Raw genomic sequence first — 16955 nt, 5'->3', positions numbered from 1 at the left:
TGGGCTGGGCCGGACTAGAAATTATCATCTCTTGAATACCTATTTTAAAGCACGTATCAACACAGCTTTTTCTTCCCCGCCAAAATGCGAACACGTAGCAAATAATATTCTCCAACGGTTGTGGAATCTTTTTGTAATTATTCCTCATGTGTCACGATGGCTTCGCTCGCATATGTGCATGCGTTGTTGAATAGTCAGGATCTGATCATGGTTGATGGATCTGCCACATCATCCAACGAGGATTAAGCCCGTTAAGGGGGAGAGGCAGCCAATACGGTTTCGGATATGCGTGCCAACAGATGAGGTTTCAAGACAAACGCACATCCTCTCTCTATCAGAGCCAGACACCGTGAAAGGAAGAGAGAACGAGGATCCTACTTCGTTCGACCCTCTCTCTCTCTCGTGTTGCCACAAAGTCTGAGAGTATATGCTATCAGCATCTCCTGTTATCTGATTTTAAATAAAAAACATAAAAAGGGAATTGAAATCTCCGCTTCGTCTCTGCTCCTCCTCCCCAATCTCTCGCAGAGATTCTGAGTCTCTCTGTCAATATCTACCTATCCCTCACCATTCCGCACATCTCTGCAACTAGCGCATGGCGCGCGCCACATCCATCCTACTTCACCCCTATCAACAACCTTTCCTTTCCTCTCAACCCACCACTTCCCAATCTCTTCTCCCATTAATCTCCTTCAGCACTCTTACCACCAACAAACGACTTCATTTCAGACGACCTTTCAACACTTTTTATTTGTCCTCCAATTCTTCTTCTATTTGTTGTTGTCAAATAACGCGCGTATCCACAGCTCCGGTCGAATCCGCGCCTCTCCCAGATTGTGATTTCCAGGATGAAATTGCACGTCTGCAGAGTCTCCTCTCCAGACTTTCGAGTTCCAAGAACCTGAAAGATAAGATTCGGGTGCTTGACTGTGATTCCAGAGTGAGACAACTCTTCTCTGCTCGGAAAATTGGCTTTTCTAGGGTTGTAACTTCTCTTAATCTCGATATCTATGATCTCTTTTTGCTCAAGTGTCTCGTTGCCGCCGGGCAAGAGCATGTCCTCTACTCTGAGTTTGACTCCTTTGATACTAAATACGAGTTCCACAGAAGCTCGTTGAAGAGTGCATTGTATATGTTAGTCGAGATGATTGAGAATTTGGATGCCAATAATGTTGGTAAGGTGATTAAGAAGAAGGACGCTAAAGATGGGAAGAACAGGGTCCTTGCGCCACTGAAAAAGCTCTTACGGACTTTGCGAGAGATAGAACAGTTCTATGACTGCATTGGGGGAATTATTGGGTTTGTTCTTTTCTCTTTCAATGATCGATATGGGTTAATTTTTTTATCGTTCTTCTTAACTTGGGCCTGCTTGTTGTTCTAGTGGTGTTTCATGGAAATTGTTCATGCTACTGCTGAACTCCCCTGCTTATTGTTCTAACTAGGGCCTCTGTCTAGAATCTTGGTGAATGCTTTCCTGTAATGAGATAGCTTGTAAGATTATTCTCCTACTTTCAAGTTTCAACAAGGATTTGGTAGATTATCTTGCTTTGAGGAATACAACTACTTTTTCTTTCATTCTTTTTTTAAACATTTCGGTAAGTAGGAAAGTTTGAGTTGCAACCTTATATTTTACAGTGAAGAAACTAAAGAACTTCATAGCTTTTTATCCACTTTCTCAAATTCTTTTTTCCCCCACTGGAATGTATTACTTACCAAAACAAGAGGGTGAACATTCTTTATAGCTACTTCCGAACTATTTCATTTTTGTGGAAGCAGGTTTTCTGTACATTTTGTATTTATATTGTATGCATCCATTGCAGATATCAGGTAATGGTGTTAGAGCTTATTTCCCCATCAACATCTGAAAGGCATACATTGAATTGGTCTCACCACTTGGATGAGACAATGAAATGCCAATTTCTTGAAATTCATGTTCCTAAGGGACTCGATCTTGCTCAAAATACAGAATATGCATCTCAAGCAGCTTTGTGGGGAATTGAGGTTAGCTTGATAATGATTATTTCTTGATAGCAAATACTGGGAGCTTTCGGTTAGGGTTAAAACTCAAGATGCTTCTAGCAATGCTAGTACTACTACTGCTAATATTTCATTGTTTCATTGTTTAAAGGGTTTGCCAGAAATGGGTGAAATTTATCCTTTGGGAGGCTCTGGGGATAGGCTTGGTTTAGTTGATCCTCATACTGGAGAATGTCTTCCTGCAGCCATGCTTCCTTATTGTGGACGAACCTTATTGGAAGGTCTTATTAGGGATCTTCAGGTACAAGACCTCCATTCCATTTTTTAAGTCTGTTACTCAATTTCCTTTCAATGAGATGATGAGCCTACAAAAATTGGGACTGCTCATTGTGGATGCCGAATACACAAGTTTATACTTTCAAGTAATCATATGCATGGACCTTTTTCACTATTGCAGGCTAGAGAGTTCCTCTATTTCAAAATCTATGGGAAGCAATGCATAACCCCTGTTGCAATCATGACAAGTTCAGCAAAGAACAACCATGAGCTTGTCACTTCACTATGTGAAAGGCTGAAGTGGTTTGGAAGAGGTCAATCAAGTTTTCAACTTTTTGAGCAGGTTTGATGTGGATATGAGAATTTCTTTTACTCTTCCTCCTTTCTAAACTGTAACTTATTTTCTTTGTCATATCTCATATAGTTAAGAATATGCCTCAATATATTGGCTTGTTTACTGCCAGCCTCTCGTTCCCACTGTTGGTGCAGAGGATGGCCAGTGGTTGATTACTGGACCATATACTCCAGTATGCAAACCTGGAGGCCATGGCGTGATATGGAAACTTGCACACAGCAAAGGAGTTTTCAAATGGTTTTATGGACATGGAAGAAAAGGTGCAACTGTTCGACAAGTCAGGTTAACTTCAGTTGATCCTTCTCTAATATGGCAGTCTTTTTTATTTTCTTGTTTGGCAATGCTGAAATATCCATACTTCCTTAATTGGTTTGGGGTGGCTGTGCAGTAATGTTGTAGCTGCTACAGATGTGACTCTTTTAGCATTGGCAGGGCTAGGTCTCCGCCATAGAAAGGTATGCTTTTTTATTCCAAAATTTCTTGGTCCCCAACTGTATGAAATCAATGTTTTTTGTGTGGTAAAACTTCTTAAGGCACACTGCTCTAATGAACTGTATGGAGTGTGTCAGTTTTTATTGTTGTCATTTTATTAGTTAAGCTATAACTCTGGAAGTGTTAGAATGTTGGTAGAGAAAAAGACGGAAGAGTGATCAAACTACATTGCATTCAGCTGCCCAAAAATTTCTTATTTGTTAAAGTTTAATTTTCCTATATAGGTACTTTACACCTTATTAATTGAAATAGGAGACTTAGTGGGATTTGGGAAGATATTAGATTGATGGATGTAAAAGCAAAATGGACCCAATTTCAGAGTACTCTTTAATTTATTGAGTTGACAATTACAAGTTGTGAGGTTGGATGCTATTGAGCATGAGTCATTAAGCATGTGACTTTTTTCTTTCAAAGTTTTTGTATGTGTTTAACTGACATGATAAGTCCTATGAAGTGGTGGATCATAACCATTACATAAAGAATTCTAAGTTGCCAATCTCAAATTATTGGCATGAGTGGTGTTTAAGTGTCATATGCTTTGAGATATCCATGCTGTTTTCTTTTGCTTGCAAATTTCTACTTTCCTCTAGCAAAGATAATATCCAATTATTTCTTGTTCAAATCACTTATCCTGTACTTTTGTCTAGTAAATGGACTAATCCATGAAATTTATGTCTATGGATATCAACAAGGGGAATTAACCATTTTCAGCAAGGAAGGCAATCTTGCTGCCAGCCCTCAGAATCAAATCAATAAATTTTCAAGAGCCACTGCTTCAGTTTTTACCAAAATGAAGAGCTGTTTTTTCAGACATTAGGTTTTCTTTGATGTATTAGAGCTAGATATGGAACACAGCTTTCATGTAATACTAGGGCCATTGGCTTCAGAAATAAATTATTCCTATTATTTTAATCTTGAGGGTCTTGTTTCTTGGCAGTTATTTTTGACTTTTTATATTTCATAATAATAATTTTGTTGACAAGGCAAACATAACTATTTTTGGTGCATTTCAGTCTTCATAATTGGGATTTTTTTAGTGAACTAATGATTAATTGATTATCATTATTAATTCCACCCTATTACTGATCCACTATCTATTCTTTATTAATTTATTGCAGAAATTAGGATTTGCTTCTTGTACGCGGAAATCGGGAGCTACAGAAGGCATTAATGTTCTCATTGAGAAGAAGAATCTGGATGGGAAATGGGCATATGGTTTATCATGTATTGAATATACTGAGTTTGATAAGTTTGGCATCACAGATGGTCCATTTTATCCTCATAGGTATAAAATTTACTAGCCACTTTATGTTGGAGAACTTTATAGTACAAGTATCAAATAGTTTTTGCAGATTAGGGCTTTTTGTTGGGGGTCTACTATTTCAAAATTTACACTTGTGGAAACCTCCAAAAGCGGAGATGAAAATGGTGCCTTTATCCCTGTGTTTGTTTCTTTAATGGAGAGTCTAATCACCATTTACGAATCTCTTATTGGTTTTCTCTCTAGGATTGCAGATAGAATCCTCCAACTGATGTAGCAGAGTTGTTTGAACCTTCGTTCTATAGAATTCCAACAGGGAGAGTAAAGGCATTATGGAGATCTACTAGGACAGCTATTTTATGAGATTTATGGGGGAAAGAAATGATAGGATTTTAAAGAAAAATCAAGAACGAAAGAGATGCTTATGGAAATACAACCTAGAGCTCAAAAGCATTGGAGGCCACCAACAAGAAGTCAGCTTATGCTTGTGATGGGTGCAGCATTGGAAACTGTGGACCATCAGGCATAAGAGAAGCATATAGGGATGCAAGGTGAAATATTTTTGCAAAATTTTATGGGGCAATTGGTATTTGTGACTCCTTGAATGAAGAATTACTAGCTGTTTTGCAAGGATCAAGAGTTGGAGGAAATCTAGGCATCTGAAATATAATTGTGCAAGGGGATTCAATGTTAGTACTGGGCGGATTAGATCCAACAGTCAAGGTCCATGGCAAGACGGGCACATAGTGAGGGAAATAAAATTTCTGACAGAGAAGTTGGAGGCTACCTACCATTGAGTAACTAAACTATATCAGCAAATTGCTTGGTAGATTCACTATCCATGCAAGAAGCAACTAGGGATCAACTGTTTTGGGCCCGATTGTACTGTACAGTTATGTAAAGTTATGAAGGGGTGCTGGGCACTTCTGTAAATAGGGTAAGCTAGCATTAGGGTGCTGGAACTTTTAATAAAATTATCAGTTATCCATAAAAAATAGTTGATTTTTGATAAGCATCCATAAAAAAGCAGTTTATGCAGTACATATCTCAGTTTTATCATTTTAAAGGAATTATATCTTTAGTAATTAATTATAAATAATAATAGATCTAGTTGGAGTTGATTCTTTCTTTGAAAACAATAAAATCACCAAATATGATAATACTGATAAAATTACCGCAAAGTTTTTCCAGTATAAAGAATTAAAATAGAATTTCAAAAATACAGAGATGCCATTGTTGTTGTCTCAACATTGGTGTTTGGAATATATCCCTGGCATTTGGATTTCTTTTTTTTTTAATTATCCAGACTTCATATATTTTTTCCAAAAAAAAAGAAAAAAGAGAAATCCAGACTTAATGATAACCCTTCTAGAAAAATGGAAATATCAGAATATTAGTAGGCATGGCTGTAACTACTAAGTAGGCTGCAGATAATGTGCTTATTTTGAGATCTCCTAGTAATGTTGCTGCAGTTTTGTTCTTATGCTGTTTATGAGAAGTTTTGGTGTATAGCCTGTCTTAAAACTTACAGAAAATGTTTCTTGAGGGAGGAGTTTTTGCATCTGGTTCTCATCTGAAGTTCCATGACTGGTTGGCTTACTCTATTGCTACCATGATGTCTTTGTTTCTTATTATAACCTACTAGGTTTTCTTGATATGGAACACCTCAGTATCACCGTCCAAGATATTGTGCACAAACTTTTGCAGAGGTGTCTGATGTAAAAACAATTTTGGTTTCTGTAGTTCTTCCACTAACAAGGGGCGTTTAGATTTAGATTGTCAGGGGGACCAATCAAATCTGTGAAAAGTTGATGGGATTTTTATTTTTCATCTACTCATCTATTATTGATAGTATCATTGGTCTACAATTGATAACCTTCTTTTTAGTCTTTCTGAAATGATTATTGGTCTCTCGGTGAAATTATTGAACCCATTCCTCCATGGGGTATTTTCTATTACTTCATTGCCTAGGTCTATAATTTAGTTCACGCTACACTTTATGCACATCAAGATTATCATCTATTCTATTTTAGTCATTACTTTCATTTAAATATACCTATGGTATTCATTTATAAATTCTTTCTTTGAACAGGTAATATTTTTCTTGCCTACTTTAAAAGATTACTGCAATGTCAATCCTGTTTATTGTGTTAAGTTTGCAGGAAGAGTTTCCCGCCAATACAAATATTCTTTATGTTGATCTAGCTTCTGCGGAAAAGGTTGGATCCAGTGGAAATGCAGACTCTCTACCAGGAATTGTGCTAAATCTGAAAAAGCCTATTACATATGTGGATCATCTAGGAATCCAGCATAGGTACAATTTCTATTGCTGTTTCACATTTCTTGTTCTTATATTTCGTTCATGGTTCATGCTATAGTTACCATTAGTAGTCGATCTAGACTACAACCAGTCTTGAATTTAAAAGAAAAAAGGATGGAAAATTGAAGAGAAGAAGAAGAGAAGAGAGGAAGAGAAGAAGTACATGAAGAGAGTTTCAGAAAAAGAGAGGGAAGGTTATGATTTCTGCCGACCCACTCTTAGTATTTATATAAATGTAAAAGGGCTGAATTGCCCTTATTGCTTACATGGCAAATAGAATAAGAAATAACTAATAATAAAGCTGAAATAACTACCAACTAACACTGTCATATCTAACAGAAATATTGCTTCCATACGAACACTATGGGGACCACATCAGTGGGGTCCACATCAGTGTTCTCTACAGTTATGTTATTCTTTGGTCAAGATAATCTTATGTCAAGTGGCAATATATTCTACATTTGATAGAAAAATACATTGACTATGATATAGTGACAAAATTACCTAGAATCACTCTAGGTAAGCATGCTAACTAATGCAAGTCTGATAGGGTACCTAGAATCACTCTAGGGCATGGAAATCACTCACCATAATTAGCATAAGCTCAAAAAAACTCAATAAACTTCATTGATCTTTGTGTAAAACGTCCATACATATTTATAGACTCTAGACTCATAAGAATCCTAGCAATCAAACTGTTAGACTCATCAGAATTGTAATAAGACTCAAACTGAACTGCCATTATCCTAATCCAAAGTAGACTCAATAACTCTAATCCTACTTATTCAATGACCCTGAAACTTTAAACATAAACAAACTATAATAGACAAATCGGACCATATCATTGAAGCCCACAGAAAATTGTAAAATGACAAAATTACCCCTGCTGTCCAAAAATACAGAAATACATAAACTTTCACAAAATTCCAATTGTTGACTCTTCATCTCCTGCATCAAAGTCCAACCTATGTGAAAAAGAAACATCACACATACTGAATCTAAATCAAATCATTTGATTTTTTATTGTATTGGTAACAAAATATGTCTATTAAAGGTATGGGGTGTATACAAAGAGGAGTATAAGAAAAGATGGAAACAAACCAGAAGAGAAGAAGAGAAGGAAAATGAATGGACGGAATAGCCAAGGTGCCTCCCTTAGCTATACATAATTCTTCATACATCCAAAAGGAACCTGAAGAGTGTTTCATCATTGTCGACCACAGCCAAATTCCTACTTCATCGAAAAATGAGTAGACAGAATAGCCAAGATGTCTCTCCTAGCTATACATAATTCTCCATACATCCAAAAGGAACCTGAAGAGTGTTTCACCATTGTCAACCACAGCCACAATTCCTACTTCATCGAAAAACCTTGCCCTGTATTCCAAGCCTGATATCTGTCCCTTCCTCTTTGCCTCTACTCCTAAATTTGCTTTCCATCTTATACTGCTCTTCCTATGGTTACTGTTGTTTCCAACATCTTCCAATTCAATAATTCTTTCACCTCTTTAGAGATTTGATTAGCCACAACCTCCTTCCTGAACAGCTTGTCTGAATCAATACTTCCAATTTTCTCATTATCAGTAATCTCCTAATTTTTTGTGGATCAGTTTCTTACCCCCTAATATAAACATTGGTATGCTCACACCATCCCTGATCTTGAGAATCAGCCTCAAAGACTTGGCTACTTGAACCTGGTTGCAACTTATTTCTCAATGTCCTCTTCATTTTAAAAGCTTTGCCAAGTTGTATCCCCTTTGCTTCTCTGTAGACTCCTCTATAGTTTATAGATTTCTCACCCCTATTTCTTCACTAGACATATCCTTGAATCACCACAGAAGATATCTAAACTTTTCTCTGTATCTTATCTGCATGTTCTTAATTGTTCCCATGCTCATGATGTTAATGGAACTCACTTAGAGCACCCTAGGAATTTCACCTTGTTATGTCATATATATATATATATATATATATAGAGAGAGAGAGAGAGAGAGAGAGAGAGAGAGAGAGAGAGAGAGAGAGAGTATAGCTGGTTTAGGTTGGTCATGGAATAGAAACTTGAAAGTTTTAGGACATGGACTAGCTAAAAGGAATCTATATGTTTTTTTTGATAGGTGAATCTATATGTTAAACCATAATTATGCATGTTTGTTGCAGCATACTCTGCATGGTTGGTGAGGCAGCTGGGAGCCTGGGACTGTCATCTAATTCCAATCCAAAGCTAATAATTTGATATTTTTGAAATTCGAAGTTGAGTTTTATCCAGCTGAGGAAGAATTATGTAAAATTAAATTATTAGTGTGAGCCATGTTCTCTTTGTACTTCTGGGCCCATCCCTTTTAGGGATAACTTGGCTTTATTTAATTAAATACTGCTATTTATAAAAAATGTAAAATTAAATCATTAAAGTCTGGATGCAAACACAAGAATATGTGATGGAGCAACAAGTGTTATGTAACTAGTAACCAAGACGTCAGGATTTAACAAGCATGGATCATAATCTCATCCTTTTGCTTCTGGGTGCAAATTTTTCCATGTCAGTAAGTGCCAGATGGTTTGGTGAGATCACAAGAATATAATATGGGAGCATTAAGTGGTGCAACACTATATTAGTTTCTTTTAAGGCTAACTCAAGTTTACTATATAATAATATGCTCTACTTTCTGGATTTTATGTTTTTGTTCCTTTAGGCTGCTGAACATACTCCTAGCTAAACCCTACTGCTGGTTTCTTCATACTGACATATTCAGCTTTCTACTGTATAAGTGGCTGTTCCATAATCACTTAAGTGGCTGAACTGAATGTCTTATTTGTCTGTCTTTTACTGGATAATATATTCATGGGTATGGTAGTCAATCCAACTTCAGCTTCTGCCATTAAGGAGCTCACAACCTCCTCAAAAAAACTTATCCACTAAAGGCAAAGCAACAAGTCATTCAGTTAGCCATTTTGCCCTAATGCTTAGGTTTTAATTTTTTATCATCCCATATCTCTTACAAGTTACACCATATAAACCTCAATACCCCCATTTGCTGTACCCTCTTATCATTCACTACTAAAATCCCAAAGACATGCTAATTCCTTTTTCCCTGCTTGCATTACCTAATTAAAATCCTAAACAATATTTTGGGTCTGTTTGGTTTGTGTGAATAGGGATCTGGAATCAGAACTGGAATGGTCTATTCCAGTTCCAACCTTTTGGTTGGGCAGAACCGGAATCTGATTCCCATTCCTGGTGGAATGGCATTCCCCCATATGAGGGAATTTCCGTTCTCTCCCCTCCCTTGGGAATGAGAATCCATTCCAGCCAATTCTGATTCCAGCCTGAGTCAAACAGGTGGAGGGAATAGACCATTCCAATTCCGATTCTGGAGGATTTCAATTTCGATTCCGACTGCAAACCAAACAGGCCCTTGTTGGATAGTTTAAACACAATATCCTTAACATTCTAAAACCATTAAAGAGTGGTGGGTCAAATGTTTAAATGCTCAAAGCAATAAACCCCAACTTCCCAGCCCAAATTTTAGATTCCTAAAAACCCAGAAGAAAACCTTAAATCTTTATATTGTCATTTTGTTTCCACTCTTTCTGAATCTTGAGTTTTTGATGGTGCTCATAAATAATAGGTTATGAGTTGAAAGCCAAGATTGGGAATAATTTCTGGTTTATCAATTTGTCTTTTAGCATCCAAGATTCCATCAGCTCTTTGTGATTATTTTAATGATCTTTCCATGTTGTGGAAGAATGATAATCATATCTCTTTTCTACATGGAGTTATAATTTTTTACAAATGTAACAGTATAATCTTATTAAGTTTTGGGGTGTGATATTCATTAAGGATTGATCTGGGAGTGGCCATTTGTGTAAAAAATGCCACACCCCTCCCAAGACTCTGGATAGTTGGGACCAAGATTGGGTAGTAGCCCTTAGTTATTTTCCCTTTTGGTTTGGTCTTGTTTACAATAGTGCATCCTCCTCCCCAGGAATGTAAAATTTTTAGTTATTATGTTTCAGTGATCAATACTGGGATGATATGCCAACTGCTGCTAATTGAGGCCACTTTTATCTGAAGTCTTCTGTCTCAGAAAGTATAACATAAGTTATTACTGAATATATTACATTTTGATTAATACCAATGCCCTAATAAAGGAGATCTGTTATGGAGAACCAGAATAATATTTTTCATTTTTTGTATTTGACTCATTATTTTTCCATGTGACAGTGTTTCTGGTGGAAGATTGGAATGCACAATGCAAAATATTGCAGATAACTTTTTAAACACATATTCATCTCGGTGTTATAAAGATGTAGAGGGTATGACATGTTTAGCTTATGAGATCTTTTTCCTTTTTTTCTTTCTAGCCTCTCAAAATGGCATATTTTTATCCATGCTAATGCACATCATTCATGTGATATGTCTTAACAGATGCATTGGACACCTTTATTGTGTATAATGAACGAAAAAGGGTTACTTCATCTGCTAAGAAGAAAAAAAGAAATACAGACAAGTCCTTGCGCCAGGTTTGGTTTTTGAACTTCTCAGTATTTTGCACTAGCTTTGGGAAGAAATAGAACAAAATTCAGATTGAGGCACTGAATCTGTATACTGAAATGTAAATGTTATCAAATAATAATTATTATATTTCTCAAAGGATAGATCTTGTCTGATAACTTTATACCTTCTAGAGATGTAATTTATTGGCAAGATTGATGTGATTTTGATTCTTCATGAGGTAGTTGAAAGGGTGATGAACTACCTTCGATCTTTTTGGACATCCACTTTGTAGAAGTGTAAAGGAATTAGATACTTCATTATATATATATATATATATGTATGTATGTGGTGGCATTTTCATTCCCATTTAGATCACTGAAACTGATTGTCATCCGGAGTTTGTTCACCTCAGATGGTGAATATTGTAGCAGGGTAAGTGGTGTTCATTGTAACCATCTGGGGTCTTGGGAGTATACTGGATATGGTCCTAACCTTATGGCATTTTTTTGCGAGTAGCCACTCTCAGACTTGAAACTGCATTCTCGTGCTTGTCAACCTGACAAAGTATGAATGCAAATGAATATTTCAAATTTCATTAAATAAAATTGTTAATGTAAGGTGTATGGGCTAATCTGAGACATTTGTAGTCATGCCCATGTTGTGTGTGTATGGGCATATTTAAAATGAAAGGTCTGGATGTAAAAGCAGTCATTTTATTTCTGCTTAACTTGAAATTATAATTTCAAGATGACATGAGATCTTGAAGTATTCTCTTCTGAAAAGAAAACCAATACACGTTGCTTCTGAGCTGATGTAAGAATGGACTCCCATTTAACCCTCTGTTGGTGACTTTTATTCCCAAATCAGTTCCTCCGCATACATCAAATTATCTACTGCTACTTACTTTCTGAATAAATTAATCTGAAGGCACATCCATTTGATTGACATCATTTTGTTCTTCACAATGGATTTTCCAAGAAAAGTGCTTCTCATGTGCAAAGATAGATAGTATCTATTTATTTCATATGCTTCAACAGTTCAGCAACATAGTCTTTGTTTAATATCCTTTCTTTTTTGTAGTAAATCTAACCCCCACGAATTTCTAAGATAGTCATTATCCTTAGAATAACACCATGATGTCAGAATTCCATTGTTACTCTTACCCCTGCTTCTAAACTCTTGGATTAAAATATACCAAATTGCTATTTCTTATCATTGTAGAAATTATCCTTAGTCCAAGGTTCTGATGGAAAAACATTCACCTTCTACTTTAATCCCTGCAGTGGGTATTAACCATATCCTCTTGACTGTCATGTCAGTTCGTGGTTTGCCCCTCAGTAATAGGTGGTATTTGTCATGTCTCTGGGACCAAAAACCCTTTAAATCTGTATGTCTCACTCTTTTTGTAATATCAGACATCTGAGAATTTCCAGTGTATATATATGCTGAGATACATATCCTGTAAGTGTTCCTCCAATGCTAACATTTTCAATTTGGAAATGTTGTGCAGACCCCAGATGGCTCACTGTTGGATATTATACGCAATGCAGCTGATCTTCTTTCCCACTGTGACATAGAAGTGCCTGAGGTGTAGTCTCTGGAAACTGGAATAGGACCTGCATTGTTGTTTTTAGCCTCTTCCAGTTTATGTGTAACATGGTGCTCTAAAAATTATATCCAAATTTTCTTTCTTTGGCTCTGTTATCAATTTCTTGTCTATTTATTCTTCTCTTAGTTTTTTTTCTTTTTTTCTTGTAAGATTCTTACATGTTTTTTCCTCTTAATGTTTGTCAGATCAAAGATAATGATAAATATTTCCATTCTGGACCACCATTTCTCATTCTTCTCCATCCTGCATTGGGTCCACTTTGGGAGGTCACCAGACAAAAGGTAAGCATGCAATTTATCAGTTCATTCTAAAATTATATAATGCAAAATCTTTCTTGGTACGTATGTGTTTGTGCATGTATATATAAGTAATTTGTCAAATGCAAGAGCACTAAAGAATTTTGCTTTCAATTATATTAGTCATACCCATGCCCTTAAGAACAGCTTTCTGTAATTTGTCTTTAGCCTATTTTCTCTGACAATTATTTTCAAAACCATACACTTTACGTACCACTGGGAGAAACCCATGGACTTGCTTTGACTGTCTGTAATTTCAGTTTTATAGAGGTTCCATTTCTGATGGATCTGAGTTACAAGTCGAGGTTGCTGAATTCTTGTGGAGAGATGTTCAGGTAGTTAATGTCAAGTAGACTTTGTTGAGGCATACCTAATCTCTACATTTTTCTATATAAGCTTGATTGTTTTTCCTCATCAGCTGGATGGAAGCTTAATTGTTGTTGCTGAAAACATTATGGGCTCAACTAGGATAGATGAAGCTGGTGAACCCATACTAATTTATGGGCACAGGTAATAGAATCTTCCCTCTACTTTTCACTTTCAATAACAATGGCATTTGGGAGTTGATTATCTGAAGATAAGGAATATATGATGTTTGGTATTAGGTGTGGAAGATGCAAATTACAGAATGTCAAAGTATTAAATAGGGGAATTGACTGGAGCTCCAGTGAGAATATTTACTGGAAGCTTGATGTTCAGCGCTTTGAAGCATTAAAGGTCATACTGCATGGAAATGCTGAATTTGAGGCCAAAGATGTAGTTCTACAGGTAAGCATACCAAAAGAACCATCACTTTTGCATGTTATGTCTGGAAACATTGTGAACATGAGAGGTATCGGGGGCATCATCAGAACATGCACAGGATATTTCTTTGGATCAAAGATATCAAATTCAAGTGGATTATCTCAATTCAAGTACCTAAGTTATAAGTTCCATGTATTGGAGACCACTGCTATGCATATAAGGCTGCATTTGGAAATGATGCAAATGGGGTGTAAATCCCGGTTCAGGGTAAATTTGCACTCTGGTTCACTTTTTCCTGTGTTTGGCAACATTACATTTATGCATTGACAAATGACAGACCAATGCATATTTACATTGATAATAAGATGTAAAAGTACATCAATAAAAAAGAAGTAAATTTGCATTCAAGTGGGCTTTTGATAAAAAAAGCATATGCTTTATTGGAATTCATGTTTGCATCCATTACAGCTAAAAGTCTGTTTGGTAAGAAGGTAAATTTGTCAGTGCAAAACTAACCCAATTTTGCAATTTATATAAACCGTTTTACACTACATATTTGCATCATTTCCAAACGCAGCCTAAGGAATATCCGGTAACATGATGAAGACGAACATGGAAAAGTTAATCCCAACATCTTAATACCTTACCTAAAGATTCACTGGATTCAATGATTTTTACTGTCCAGTCACTGACACTCTTATAGTCTGGGGAACAATGTAATGCTTATAAATTGGATTATTGCAATTATCCAATCAGGTTGATATTTGATTAGGAGATATCCCAGCTTGGATCTGTAGAACAAGGAACCAGATCCTCTAATGCACCATTTCATTATAATCTAGTTATAATTTGTAAATGGAAATAATTGTTTATAATACTTCATTATCAATGACCTTTTATCTTTGCCTAAAGTAATAAGTTAGTAAAACTTCTTTCATCTATTTTACCTATTCCAGGGAAATCATGTATTTGAAGTTCCAAATGGATACAAAATGCAAATTACAGCAGGAAATTCAGGTGCTTAAATCTAAATTCCCTTCAACTATGCGGCATAATGTCTTAGTGCAATCTATGACTTTTGAGTTTCACCATCAACAACTCTTAAGTAATATTTGGTTTCACATATGCATGTTAGTTTTTGAGCATTTTAATTGTCATTACATACAAACATTTTATCACTGTTTTTATTGACTTAACAAGAGCAAGCTTTGTTAGACTTAACACTCAGAAAAGCCTTGGATTTATATTGATGATATCTGTAGGAAGACATAGCTGACACCCATCTGTTGCTGAGCTTTGGTAGACTTCTTCTATATGTTTTCTTATATTCCACTGTGTTGATCTCTTATACTTTATTCTTTATGTGCTTTATTTTGCTGAGCTTTTCTCTTTGAAAGAATTTTGAGACAATTTTTGACTATTTAGTCACATGTATCTTGTCTCATTTGGCTGAGGGGATCTGATCTCGAAATCAAGTTTCAAGATTTCCACAATTTTTTGTTTGTTTCTCTGACCTTTTCCCATTTGACTACATCTATTTCTATATAGAAGGGGCAGAAAACAAAGTTTAGCTGTACAAAGGCAGAAATTTTACTGAAACTTTATAGATTTACAAATTTTCTGCCTATTATATGGTGAAACAAATGGGGCATTTGAAGTTTAATGTTTCTTAAAAGCATCGGCAACTCATCATTTTATTTACTACTCCTGGTGGCCCTCATTTCTGGTTATGGTATGAAAAGATTTTGACCTCGAATTGATTATACAAATCATTATCCTCATCTAAGCCTTATGGGGTTACCTTAACTATTTGAATTGATTATTCAAAAATCTTCTCCAATGATGTTTTGCATGAATTTCAAATAGAACTTAGAAGATTTATTATTTTAAATTATATCAGCACAAAATCTTATATGGTTCAACCCTTGGTGTATAGAAGGATGTGCATGTATCTATATATCTCATTTTATGTATTTTTTGAATCAATACAATTCTGAATACTAACCTATCAAAATGACAAAAAAAAGATTTAATTATGATAAAAGATGGTTTTAGTTATGACTAGTTTTAGGTTTGATAAGTTTTTTGCTGGTGGTATTTGGGATTAATTCATGTGAAAGTTATTCTTCAAAGAGACTACCACTGTTGCATTTGAATCAATTCTATTATACTGGACAATTTCTACATTGAAATATTTCCACTGTTAAATTAAAAAACAAAATGTTAAACATTAGGGTATTTTTACTCGAAACTAAAAAAATGCTTTATCACTGTGGTGCTACCATTAACAATGCCTACTTATTTCCTTGTAGGAGATCTTTCTGGTCGTTTACCTTAGGCATTGTCTTGAATTTTTATCTTTTATTGTAAACGTGTCCACTGTTTTATTTTCAGTTATATTTTAACCATAAAATTTCCTGCTTGAATGAGCTAAGCAAATTATTCCTTTGTAATTGCAATTCACAATTCAGGCTTCTCAGTTAGGTTAGACCCTATAGAGAAGGGTATGATGGATTGCGGAAGCTGGTTCTGGAAGTACAAGTTAAGAGGCACGCATATTCAGTTGGAAATGATAGAGCTGTAAAGTACTTACTCGGCCTTTTCATCTCACCTTTGTGAATCGTGGTTCACAGACTGACTGAAAGTCGGCTTCACATATTTGGCTCATTCCACTTTGATTGGTTAAACACAAGTTAAACCTTTCGTACTGTATTTTTTGTATGTAATAAGATGCCGAGTCATGTACTTGAACACATCATGTGTTGCTCATGTAATATAAATGTAAAAAGAAAAGAAAAAAAAAGAAAGAAAAAAAACTGGATTACTTCTGATACAAGTATATATTGTCTTTCTCTTTGAAGGGCTTCCAATTTGACATTTACCCTTTTCAGTTCTTTTCTTTTTTCTTTTTTTTTTTCCAGGTAGGCTGAATAGCAACAATCTCTGTTGTATTCTTTTCCCACTTTCAGGATGATCTTCCTTGGAGCTGACTTGTCAGGACATGGAGTCTTCTGAACTCCGTAATGCTGGATAATCCTACTATTCAATCGGTAGTTTTGGACTAATACTGGTTTATGCTTATGCACTTTAATTGACTTCCATTTTAGTCAGCATTGCATGGATGCGGAGT

At 35.6% G+C, this 16955-nt stretch overlaps 1 protein-coding gene across 3 annotated transcripts; it reads left to right on the top strand.

The window, feature by feature from the left end:
* Positions 1-462: 462 nt before the first annotated feature.
* On the top strand, positions 463-16908 carry UGP3 (UDP-glucose pyrophosphorylase 3). 3 transcript variants are annotated; one of them, XM_010258784.3, is made up of 17 exons: positions 463-1299; positions 1821-2001; positions 2129-2278; positions 2435-2596; positions 2718-2890; positions 2997-3063; positions 4219-4385; positions 6517-6675; positions 10904-10995; positions 11108-11202; positions 12687-12764; positions 12971-13066; positions 13342-13416; positions 13500-13591; positions 13687-13849; positions 14782-14842; positions 16747-16908. In XM_010258784.3, exons 1-17 carry the CDS (start codon positions 596-598, stop codon positions 16797-16799), a joined length of 2568 nt encoding a protein of 855 aa, XP_010257086.1. In that variant the 5' UTR covers positions 463-595; the 3' UTR covers positions 16800-16908. The 3 variants fall into 3 exon arrangements, with proteins under 3 accessions (XP_010257086.1, XP_010257085.1, XP_010257084.1); XM_010258783.3 differs by lacking the exon at positions 16747-16908 and adding an exon at positions 16306-16706; XM_010258782.3 differs by lacking the exon at positions 16747-16908 and adding an exon at positions 16297-16706.
* The last annotated feature ends 47 nt before the right edge of the window (positions 16909-16955 follow it).

This window comes from Nelumbo nucifera, chromosome 2, assembly GCF_055504915.1.
Source record: "Nelumbo nucifera cultivar China Antique chromosome 2, China Antique-T2T, whole genome shotgun sequence".
In the NCBI taxonomy this organism is placed as follows: domain Eukaryota; kingdom Viridiplantae; phylum Streptophyta; class Magnoliopsida; order Proteales; family Nelumbonaceae; genus Nelumbo; species Nelumbo nucifera.
The sequence above is the reverse complement of the archived record's forward strand: the minus strand, read 5'-3'. Positions and strand labels throughout refer to the sequence as shown.

Bases quoted from the DNA above. Each gene is read 5' to 3' on its own strand.
- UGP3 (XM_010258782.3), top strand. From the start codon at position 596: ATGGCGCGCGCCACATCCATCCTACTTCACCCCTATCAACAACCTTTC. The intron at 4,386-6,516 runs GTATAAAATTTA...TATTGTGTTAAG, and splicing joins GGTCCATTTTATCCTCATAG to TTTGCAGGAAGAGTTTCCCG. The intron at 11,203-12,686 runs GTTTGGTTTTTG...AATGTTGTGCAG, and splicing joins CAGACAAGTCCTTGCGCCAG to ACCCCAGATGGCTCACTGTT.